Below are 12445 nucleotides of genomic sequence, written 5' to 3' on the forward strand. Positions count from 1 at the left end.
GTCAACTGTACAAGCTAGTAGGAAAGCTATGCCCAAGCAAACCAGTCATACACACGAAACATACATAAAGCAAAACACAGGAAAGTAGTACACAGGCTGACAATGCAAAGCTGTGCCCAAGCTACCAAGTCATACACTAGGAACAAACACAGAGCAAACTCAGAGAACTAGGAAAGCTGTACACAAGCTAACAAACAGACGGTGCCTAAGCTGGCTAGTCTAACACTAGGAACAAACACAGAGAACTAGCACTAACTAATCATGCACTGGAAACAAACACAGAGAACTAGCAGAGCTAGGCACAGGCTACAAGCCAGACGGTGCCTAAGCTAACTAGTCAAACAAAGAAACACACACAGAGCAAACACTGAAACTGTGTACAGAGCACTCTATACACCAGGACCTTTAAAAGAGCAATAAACACAGAAGGGCTGGAAACCCACAAGCGATAACCACAGAAGGGCTGAAAACCCACAGAAAGGTAGGAGACCCACAGAGCAAATAACACAGAAGGGTAGGGAGCCCACAGAACAATAAACACAGAAGGGCTGAAAACCCACAGAAGGGTAGGAGACCCACAGAGCAAAAGACAAGGAAAGCAAACGGTGCTAACAGCACACTAACCTCGGGACCTAAAGCACTGCGAGGGAATGGCAATGCAAAGGCCAGGACTGTAGTTTCCAAATGACTAATAAAGCCCAACACCAGAGCCACAGGTGCAGCAATCACCTTGCAACCAAACAGAGGCTTGACACTCAGAGCAGGCATCCCATAGAAAGTGACAGCGGAAGCCATCTTGGATACTGGCAGAGACGAAGAGGCGGCAGCCATCTTGGAAGAGGCAAAGCCCACACAGGTGAGGTTCAGTAGTGCAATCAGCACACAGAGCCAGAGAGAAACTAAGACAGAGACAGACACAGAGACAAGCAGAAGCCAGCACAGCCACTGACTCCCAGAAACAGGGTAAGTATGAGGGTGGTCACGGCCACAGACGTGACAGTTATACAACTGGTCCAAACAAAATTTAGCTAGTCAATGGTGGAGATGGGGAGCGGGAATTTTAACCATAAATATTTGGCCAGTTAACAGTTAGCCAGATAATCATTTTGAAATATCAACCTTATACATAATTCATGGACAATTGTAAATAGCATTTAGCTTGCAGTATCTCCATTTTTTTTTAATTATTTTTTCCCAAAGTCAAGTAACAAAAGTAGCAATAACAAGTACCACAGAAACCGAAATACAGTAACACAGGGAAAGAGTCCCAACACTTGTAGTCAACACTTGACTAACCCCCCCTCCTCCCCAGCAGTAAGAACAAACTACATAAGGTACAGAAATTTAATAACGAACAGTAATAAGGTAATGGTGAGGCCCAGAATCAGGTCCATTGCAGTAGATACCATATTCCATGGCTGGACACCTTGATACTGGATGAGGAGCAGTGCCCAAATCTGTTGGAAAGCAGCTAGGCAGTCTTGCCACTGAACCGTCAGTTTACTGAGATAATAGGCATCCCACAAAGCACTCTAAATCTGCGTTAACTTCGACAATGCTGCAGACCTCCAGAACATTAGCCACCTCTCAACAAAGAACAGCTATATAGGGGAAGAGCACCTTCAACACATCCCAGGAGAGAGAACTATGTGCCACATGCAGCAAAAAAAAGAGCAGGGTCCACTGATATAAGAGCAGAAAGCATTTGTGAAAAGAACCCTGCCTAAGCAAGCCAAAATTGACCAATGAGAGGGCAATCCCACCAAACATGAAATTAAGTGTCTAGATCCCCACAACCTCATCAGCAGGTCCCTTTCTGAGTAGAAATAAAGTGAGCAATGGTCGTGAGAGCTCTATACCATCTGTATAGAGATTTCACCCCATTATCCAGAAGATAGTTGAGATGGAAATACAAGAGGTATTTTGATAAACTGCCTCCCACTCCTGTAAGATTAAAGCATGGCCAAGATCAGCCTCCCACTGTCTAATAAAGCAAGGCCTCTGCTGAGAGCCTGTTTGATAAAAAAAAAAAACATATAAGGAAGAAATCATCTTAGGTTGACACAAACCTGTGCTACAAATTCCTCAAATTGAGTTAGAGGATTCCAAAAATCCCCCTTCCCAAATAGAGCTCACTATGAAACAGGTTTCTGAGCTTCAAATATATTAAAAAAAAATTCTGTCTAGGTGAAAAGTTTGTTGCAGTTCTAAAAAAGAAGAAAAAAGGCCACCCTCTTGAAACAACTGCCCAAGATGTGTCAATCCTTTCTGGTTCCAAGTCTGAAAAGTATGCTTAGGCCAGCCTGCAATAAAGTGAGCCAAAGCAGAAAGTGGGACATACTGTGGGACCAATCCACCCCTGAGTAACACCCTAAAACAGTGGACCCAGATGGCCAGAGAATCACGTATGACAGTATTCTGAATTCATCAATGCCCAGGGGGTCCAAAAAAGTTGTAAACAAGTAGAATTTTCAAGCAAAGACCCTTCAAGCCACACCCACAGCATTGTAGAAGCCAGCCCCCAAGCCATCAGAGACTGAAGTTGTGAAGCCCAATAATAACAGCAAAGGTCAGGGACACCCAATCCACTCTCACACTACTTCCACACTAAAACCCACTTGGACACACTAGGAGACATTTTCTTCCAAATGTACTGATGCAGATCACTGATTTGATGCATCAGGGCAGTAGTCGAAGTCTGAGCACACTGGTGTTCTAAGTGGGAGAGACACGGCCTAAGATCTGTATCTTGACGCTCATGCTCCTTTTTTAATTTGCTGGCCCACATAATGAAATGGCCTCTATCATACACCTAAGGCTGTCCCAAAGTTTACCCAAAGAGACATTTAAGGTGGAGTTCTCAGTAAGGAAGAGAGGTATTTCTTTATTAAGGTCCTGCACCCACTCTCTTCATCCAATAGGGTCTCATTAAGTCTCCAAGCATGGAGCTGCTGATCTGGACACTCTCCCTTATATTTAACCCAGGTTGGGCATGGTCGGACCAAATTATGGTATCAATTTCCACCCGCTCCACACCTAGAAGAAATCACATTTCAAAGAAAAAATAATCAATGAGTGAAGAAGAGTCATGGGAAGCTGAAAAGTATGTAAATTGTTTACTGGTGCCATGAAATGCCTCCAACCATCTGCAAGCCCCATGTGAAACAAAAAATCTTATAAAGCTTTCCTATCCACTTGTTTATACACCAGCTACATTGTGGAGTCTAATTTAGAATGCAGCATCACATTGAAATCCCCCCCCCCAAGACCCACAATCCAGTGGACAACTATAGAAGGATCCATTTAAAGGACCCCTTGAAGCTCAATTTGATGAGCCAAAAAATGGCCATTAGGGTCAGGCAGTGTATGCTTAACTATCAGGTGAAGGGAGCAAGAGATCAAAACACCCATCCCTTGCTTCTTAGGAGAGGGGTAAGAGGCAAAAAATTGCAGTGGGTACTGCCTATTGCGGAGAAGGGTGATATCACTTCAGTAGATGCATCTCTTGCAAAAGCAAATAGAGGCAGAGGTCTGAGAACTTCTTAAAGAGGCACTACCTCTTATAATAGGAATTGAGCCCCTTGACATTAGAGGAGTCAATCTTAAGATCACTCATTCACCCAAAAAAAGAAGAAAAAGAAAAGCAAAAAGCCTAAGAAAACCCAACCCTGGCCTCACCAACCCTGCTACAGACCCACCCCAACCAATTCAGTACATAACTACACTGATTATAGTCTGTACCCCCACCCCTACCCACCCTCTCCCCACTGCTGACACCCACCCTCCCAGCTTCCCTAAAACCCTCCACTCCCCTACCAACCCCTCTCTCCAGGTATATCAAGAATGATAAGAGAAAAAGTGAAGACACCCCTTCCCTCCAACCCAATCACCATTGCAAAAATAACACCCATCAATATAGACACTCGTCCCGCAGCTACCAGATACATACAAACACATGGTATAACTGTATGAAGTACAACAACAGAATAACCCATGCACACAGAACCATGTGAAACATAGCTATCCCTGGAAAACACAAAGTAAAAGTCAAACTAACCTGAACTATGAAAAGCACATAAGCAATATTCTCTTTTGAGGGCCCTGCAGCCCACTAGGATCCCCAAAGTCCATCCAAGAAGTAAAATAATCCACAGAAACAAAAGCAAAAGTCAGCGTGGTGGAGCCTCCAGGAGACCCATTGCCAAAGCTTGACACTGCAAATGGTGACCTTTTCCATTAGGGACCTACTGCCACTTAGGCATTGCAGAGAAGCCATCACTGAACATGGATCTGGAGCATCTTTTGGAAAAATTTGTAGCACTTCCTCCGGGTTCTAACATGTTGTATCTGGCCATCTCTGGTGAAAACTAGGGCAACAGGAAATTGCCACCGATAGCGCATGCCTTCCTCCCTCAGTTTTTCTGTAATAAAGCATAGTTCTCCCTGGCGGCACAATGTGGAGAAAGTCATCTCTTGGTATATGGCTAATGCATATGTGTATCAAATTAAGCAATTAATTTCCCCAGAAAAAAGACCAACTGTCACTTCAACTATCAACTCATAATATAATGTTAATAGAAATTATCAAAAAAGTGAAGAAAAAAGACTTCAGTGAACCGCTCACGCTCCTCACTGATGTATAGAGCCAGAGCTTACAAACATCATAGGGTGAAGACTGTGGTCTTATAAACAGGGATAGTTCATAAAGCTGCAAGAAATGAAAAATTCAAATAATCTTATCTTGCTTAGTTGCCATGGAATTTTCTGCAGACTCTCAGTAAACACCTGACAGGGAAACCCTGTTTTGCATCACTGCATCAGGGGAAGGACTCCTGTAACCCTGCCTTCAAATATTTCAAATTGGTGAGCAGGCAACAAAGAAGCCACCCTCTTTTTCATACAGGTGGGAAACCCCGCCCACAAATATCACCAATAGCAGTCTAAAAAAAGGCTGCCCATTCAGTGAGAACATTCAGTCCCAAAGGCTCCTCTGAATTAAAGTAATAAAACAATTTTTGCTCCCACTGTCGTAAATAACATCCAAAACCACCTTGTCACAAAATACCTAGCCACCCGCCGGAGGTTACACCACAGACATTTAGAGGGTCTATCCCTAGCATAGCTCATGTCCACCTGCACCTGCCGTGCGTGCTGTACACTTGCACCATCCTCCCAGTGACTGGGTCACAACCACCTCTGGGTGAGTCTCCCGCTCTCAAATTATCCTCAGTGATTTCAAGGTTACTGGAGCCACACTCTCAGTGGTCCCACATTTCCCAGAAAGCACTCACAGACCCAACACACAAATCACGAGAATTCTTTATCACTCCAGACAGGCAGAACAAACAAACAAATGGGGTTATTCTCACACTGGAACAATGAACCGAAAATGTGCAATTATCAAACAGTAACAAGTAACTGAAAAATGGATCAATTAGAAAACTAACTAAACATTTGCATACTTCCTAGAAAGTACCTGGGGAGATCAGGACATATATAGCTGTTGACAAGTTATCAAATATAACTGTTTTTTTACAGGGTTTCAGCAAAGAGCTCTGTCTCTCTCACACTTCTTCCGGGCTGAAACTGAACTCAAAACTAGTAAAGTCCAAATGAATTGAGTTCCTGGGCCAATCAAAGCCCAGTCAACAAGATTTCAAATTTTTTTCGGTATATTAAAAGCAGGAAGCCGGCAAAAGAATCGGTTGGGCCGCTGGATGACCGAGGGGTAAAAGGGGCGATCAAGGAAGACAAAGACGTAGCGGAGAGACTGAATGAATTCTTTGCTTCGGTCTTCACCGAGGAAGATTTGGGTGGGATACCGGTGTCGGAAATGGTATTTCAAGCGGACGAGTCGGAGAAACTTACTGACTTCACGGTAAACCTGGAGGACGTAATGGGGCAGTTCGGCAAACTGAAGAGTAGCAAATCTCCTGGACCGGATGGTATTCATCCTAGAGTACTGATAGAACTGAAAAACGAGCTTGCGGAGCTACTGGTAGTGATATGCAAATTATCCTTAAAATCGAGCGTGGTACCGGAAGATTGGAGGGTGGCCAATGTAACGCCCATTTTTAAAAAAGGCTCCAGGGGAGATCCGGGAAATTATAGACCGGTGAGTCTGACGTCGGTGCCGGGGAAAATGGTAGAGGCTATTATCAAAAACAAAATTACAGAGCACATCCGAGGACATGGATTACTGAGACCGAGTCAGCATGGCTTTTGTGTGGGGAAATCTTGCCTGACCAATTTACTTCAATTCTTTGAAGGAGTGAACAAACATGTGGACAAAGGGGAGTCGGTTGATATTGTGTATCTGGATTTTCAAAAGGCGTTTGACAAGGTACCTCATGAAAGGCTACAGAGGAAATTGGAGGGTCATGGGATAGGAGGAAATGTCCTATTGTGGATTAAAAACTGGTTGAAGGATAGGAAACAGAGAGTGGGGTTAAATGGGCAGTATTCACAATGGAGAAGGGGTTCCTCAGGGGTCCGTGCTAGGACCGCTGCTTTTTAATATATTTATAAATGATTTAGAGATGGGAGTAACTAGCGAGGTAATTAAATTTGCTGATGACACAACGTTATTCAAAGTCGTTAAATCGCGACAGGATTGTGAAAAATTACAAGAGGACCTTACGAGACTGGGCGGCTAAATGGCAGATGATGTTTAATGTGAGCAAGTGCAAGGTGATGCATGTGAGAAAAAAGAACCCGAATTATAGCTACGTCATGCAAGGTTCCACGTTAGGAGTTACGGACCAAGAAAGGGATCTGGGTGTCGTCGTCGATAACACACTGAAACCTTCTGCTCAGTGTGCTGCTGCGGCTAAGAAAGCGAATAGAATGTTGGGTATTATCAGGAAAGGTATGGAAAATAGGTGTGAGGATGTTATAATGCCGTTGTATCGCTCCATGGTGCGACCGCACCTTGAGTATTGTGTTCAATTCTGGTCGCCGCATCTCAAGAAAGATATAGTAGAATTGGAAAAGGTGCAGCGAAGGGCGACTAAAATGATAGCGGGGATGGGACGACTTCCCTATGAAGAAAGACTAAGGAGGCTAGGGCTATACAGCTTGGAGAAGAGACGGCTGAGGGGAGACATGATAGAGGTATATAAAATAATGAGTGGAGTGGAACAGGTGGATGTGAAGCGTCTGTTCACGCTTTCCAAAAATATTAGGGCTAGGGGGCATGCGATGAAACTACAGTGTAGTAAATTTAAAACAAATCGGAGAAAATTTTTCTTCACCCAACGTGTAATTAAACTCTGGAATTCGTTGCCGGAGAAAGTGGTGAAGGCGGTTAGCTTAGCAGAGTTTAAAAAGGGGTTGGACGGTTTCCTAAAGGACAAGTCCATAAACCGCTACTAAACGGACTTGGAAAACTCCAAAATTCCAGGAATAACATGTATAGAATGTTTGTACGTTTGGGAAGCTTGCCAGGTGCCCTTGGCCTGGATTGGCCGCTGTCGTGGACAGGATGCTGGGCTCGATGGACCCTTGGTCTTTTCCCAGTATGGCATTACTTATGTACTTATGTACTTATGTACCGCTTCTTGCTTCCTGTCTGTGTCAAACTAAATAAAAAACACTCTAACAGCTTTACAGCAAAGAAACACCAACTGCTGGCCAAATAGGAGTCTCTTGTTTTAATTAAAATCATTCGCTGGAGAATATTAATTGTCGTTAGTGTATCTGAACAACAAATTGATGCGCTCTTTGCGCCAAAGTAGAACAAAAGCTATTGCTGACAGAAGAACTTTGAGGGTGAGCCCGCAGTTTGCACGGAGTGCAACAACTTGTTGTTCAGATACACTGACGACGACAAATATTCTCCAGCGGATGATTTTATTTAAAACAAGAGACTCCTGATGCAGGCCTAGTCAGCTGAAACGCAGCTGTGTCGAGTCTCTGTCATCCCTAATAAACAGTTTTCCTTATTAGAAGTGTCATCCATTGTTTTTGAGTCATCTTCAGAGTTCAGCTTAATTGTTTAACATGCCAATCGGTGCAGATAATTGGCCAAAAGCAAGCAATTAACAGCACTAATTTGCACTAATTAGAATTTACATGCATAACTTTCTAAGTGTATTCTGTAAAGTGGTGTGCATAAATTCTAATGCATGGATCTCAAAAGGAGGCATGGCCATGGGACAGGCATGGGTGGGTCATGGGCCTTTCTAGAAATTATATGCACGGTTATAGAATACACCTGATCTGTGCCTAAGTTAGGCATGGGCATTTACACTGGGTTTTAGTCATAGGTCCGGGCGCTATGCCTATTCGATAAACTGTTCCTAATATTAGTTGTGGTTTATAGAATAGCGCTAAATGTGCTTTTTCCATACCAATTTTTTCAGCACCATACATAGAATTTGGTCTCAAATGTGTATCAGGGGCGTAGCTACGGGTGGGCCTGGGTGGGCCCAGGCCCACCCAATTTCAGCCCAGGCCCGCCCAGCGCCAGCGCCAGCTCCCATTGCCGGCCACTGCTGCTTTTCCTGATGAGCAGCAGGGCCGGCGCTACAAAAAGAAGAAGCGCTCAGCTGACTGAACTGAGCGCCAACGCGATCGCTAACGACGAGAAAAAATGTTTTTTAAAAAAGCGGTACTGCAGGCAGCCTCGAAGCATTGGCTGCTGGCTCTGCAGGCTCCGCCTGTCTCTTACGTCACTGCCCCTGGAGCGAAGCAGGGGCAGTGACATAAGAGACGGGAGGAGTCTGCAGAGCCAGCAGCCAATGCTTCGAGGCTGCCTGCCTGCGGTGCCGCATTTTTTTAAAACATTTTTTCTCATCGAGTGAGTCGTCGTTTGCGTTGGCGCTCAGCTCAGTCAGCTGAGCGCTTCTTCTTTTTCTAGCACCGGCCCTGCTGCTCATCAGGAAAAGCAGCAGTGGCCGGCAATGGGAGCTGGGGCTGGTGGGCCTGAATCGGGAGAGGGAAAATGGATGGCAGGATGGGGAGAAAGAGGGAAAATGGAAGGATGGGGAGAGAAAGAGGGAAAACAGATGGGAGGATGGCAGAGAAAGAGGGAAAACGGAGGATGGGGAGAGAAAAAGGGAAAACAGATGGGAGGATGGCAGAGAAAGAGGGAAAACGGAAGGATGGGGAGAGAAAGAGGGAAAACAGATGGGAGGATGGCAGAGAAAAAGGGAAAACGGAAGGATGGGGAGAGAAAGAGGGAAAACAGATGGGAGGATGGCAGAGAAAGAGGGAAACAGATGGGAAGATGGCAGAGAAAGAGGGAAAATGGAAGGATGGGGAGAGAAAGAGGGAAAACAGATGGGAGGATGGCAGAGAAAGAGGGAAAACGGAGGATGGGGAGAGAAAGAGGGAAAACAGATGGGAGGATGGCAGAGAAAGAGGGAAAACGGAAAGATGGGGAGAGAAAAAGGGAAAACAGATGGGAGGATGGCAGAGAAAGAGGGAAAACAGATGGGAGGATGGCAGAGAAAGAGGGAAAATGAAAGGATGGGGAGAGAAAGAGGGAAAATAGATGGGAGGATGGCAGAGAAAGAGGGAAAACGGAGGATGGGGAGAGAAAGAGGGAAAACAGATGGGAGGATGGCAGAGAAAGAGGGAAACGGAGGATGGGGAGAGACAGAGGGAAAACAGATGGGAGGATGGCAGAGAAAGAGGGAAAACGGAAGGATGGGGAGAAAAAGAGGGAAAACAGATGGGAGGATGGCAGAGGAAGAGGGAAACAGATGGGAGGATGGCAGAGAAAGAGGGAAAACGGAGGATGGGGAGAGAAAGAGGGAAAACAGATGGGAGGATGGCAGAGAAAGAGGGGAGATGGATGAAAGGATGTAGAGAAAAAGGGGAGAGACTGGAAGGATGTGGAGAGAGAAGTGACACTGAACAGAAAAGGGTAGAGAGATAGACACTGGTTAGAAGGAGGGAGAGAGACATTAGATGGAAGGATCAGGAGAGAGGGTAGATGGGTGGAACGATGGGGAGAGAAAGAGGGAAGACGCTGGATGGAAGGGTAGGGAGAAAGAGGTGACATAATGGAAGGATGCAGAAAGAAAGGGGGTGACTATTGGAAGGATGGGGCGAGAGAGGGGGAGACTGGAAGGATGGGGAGAGAAAGAGGAGAGCTGCTGCATGGAAAGGGGGAGTAGTGAAAGATTGGAGAATAAGAGGAAGGGGCATGGGGAGAACAAGGGTAAGAAAAAGATGAAAAGCCATAAGTAGATGAAGGAAATTAAAGAATGGATAGTAAGAATAAATTAAATCTGGACACAGAGAGAGGCAGAAAAATATTGAAGAAAGCAAAGAAAAAGGAGAGAAAAATGACAAGTGGCCAGGAAACCCTGGCAGAAGAGTTAAGCGAAAATGAAGGAAAGCAGAATCTAGAGACTGGGAGCAACACAATGAGAAAAAGTAAATGGCCATACAACAAAGGTAAAGAAAATAATTTTATTTTTAATTTAGGATAAAGTAATATGGTGTTAATAAAGTTTCAGAGACCAATACTTCCTTCCTTAGGTCAGGAGAGGATACCGTAACAGCATTATACTGACCTGAGGCAGGAGGTTTTGACCTCTGAAAGCTCACTGAAAAGGATTAGGCTATTAAATAAATTGTCTGAAATCTGATGCACTGAAAAGCAGCACTTTACCCTGTGTGACAAATGCATCTGAGTGTGACTAAATTTTGCTTGGGGGGGGGGGGGGGGGGTACAGAGAAAATTTTGTGCCCACCCACTTTGGGTTCAGGCCCACCCAAAATTGGCAGTCTGGCTACGCCACTGATGTGTATACATCATATTATTTAGCACCTGTAAAACTGGTTTTACATATGGGAAGCCTTTCTAAAATGACCTTCATAACAGGTTGAAGGGTTCTTTTACTACTCTGTAGTAAGCACTAACATGTGCTCACTCAGGCATCCCACGGAAGTTTTGTGTTTGGTGCATGCTACCTGCACATTAAAAATAGAAAATATTTGTTAGCACTGGAGGAGTTTTGGGGGGGTGAAGAGTAGGTGTGCCCAGCGCTAATCAGTAAGCACAGCTGTATTGCCGTACACTAACCAATTAGCACGTGGTTAGCATGAGAGCTCATACTGCCTAGTAAACAGGTATTGAAATGGGCTTCCGCATTAATGGCCACACGCTAATTGGGAAATTAGTACACTGCCATTAACACAGAAAATAGGAAATGCAGCCATTTTATATCCACACTAAAAGTGGCTTCAGAGAGCAGGAATGCCCTGTGCTACTGATGGAGTCCACTTTTTAGCAGAGCTTAGTAAAAAAGGCCCCTAAGTCAGTGCCCCTGAATATAGAAAGTTACTATTAATCAGATATCCTATCCAATTAACTTAGACATACTCTGTGTATAGTCCAGGTTAACCTATTAAAAGATAACCACATCCCAGCATGCCTCCAATTCCCCCTTTACCTCTCCATTTAATATTTGGCTAAACTTTGAGTTATCCAGTGAAAAGTTAACCTGCCGTTTGCTATAGATTTTAAAATGGTGCTTTATCCAATTGACTTCTGAAGTTAATTGGATAAGTTGCTTTGAATATCAACTTTATGAATTCAAGATATTGAAGAAAATATTTTACTTTTTTTTATTTGTAGGAAAAAGAGGATCCCAATTCCTATTTCCATGATAACAATTTGATAAGTGTATTGACTACTTTGCTCATGGCTGGAACAGAGACTACTGCTGGTACTCTCCGATGGGGGCTTTTGCTTATGGCGGTATATCCAGAGATTCAAAGTAAGAACATTCTTCTATAATACCTACTGTACAGGCTGAACATGCATACTGAGGTCAAATTATATTCAATTAAGCAATATGTTCCCTTCTGAGCTTTAAAACAATTTTAGGTAAAGTCTACTTTATTTAAGATCATCTATGCATTTTTAGATAAATTTTCAAAAATATCATATTCCAAATTTGATTTCATTATAATTTATTCTTGTGCTTAGATAAAAACAGGCAATATTTAATTTCTCAGCTTCAGATTTCAGAAGGACATGATTTGCGATCTACTGGATCAAAAGTCTATTATTCTTCTTGAACTGAGATTATGGTATTAATATGTTTCCTTGCTTTCCCGTTCACCCCACTTTTAAAAAATGAAAATATATCCCCATAAATTCCTTGTGAATTTTATGAACTATAACACTATTATTAATGTCTAAGTATTACAGAATAATAAGGCTCTTATTTTAGAAGACGTGGAGGAGCATAATCGAAAAGCCTATCTCCATGGGCGTCTACGTCCGAAAACGGGTACATGAAGAGGCGGGACAGACCGTATTTTCGAAAAAATGGACGTTTTTCAGCTGGGCGTTTGTTTTTTTTTTAGTGATAATGGAAACTAAAAACGCCCAGCTCAAAAACGTCCTAATCCGAGCCATTTAGTCATGGGAGGGGCTAAGATTCGTAGTACACTGGCCCCCCTGATATGCCAGGACACCAAA

The 12445-nt window shown here is 43.8% G+C and overlaps 1 protein-coding gene across 1 annotated transcript in view; it reads left to right on the forward strand.

The window, feature by feature from the left end:
* The window catches only part of LOC115467069 (cytochrome P450 2K6-like), a 97207-nt gene that overhangs the window by 70393 nt on the left and 14369 nt on the right, over positions 1-12445 (forward strand). The window contains exon 6 of the mRNA XM_030198747.1: positions 11594-11735. Coding sequence (XP_030054607.1) covers positions 11594-11735 — 142 coding nt within the window. The remainder of the gene's footprint in view (positions 1-11593; positions 11736-12445) is intronic.

This window comes from Microcaecilia unicolor, chromosome 3 (genome assembly GCF_901765095.1).
Source record: "Microcaecilia unicolor chromosome 3, aMicUni1.1, whole genome shotgun sequence".
NCBI lineage: Eukaryota > Metazoa > Chordata > Amphibia > Gymnophiona > Siphonopidae > Microcaecilia > Microcaecilia unicolor.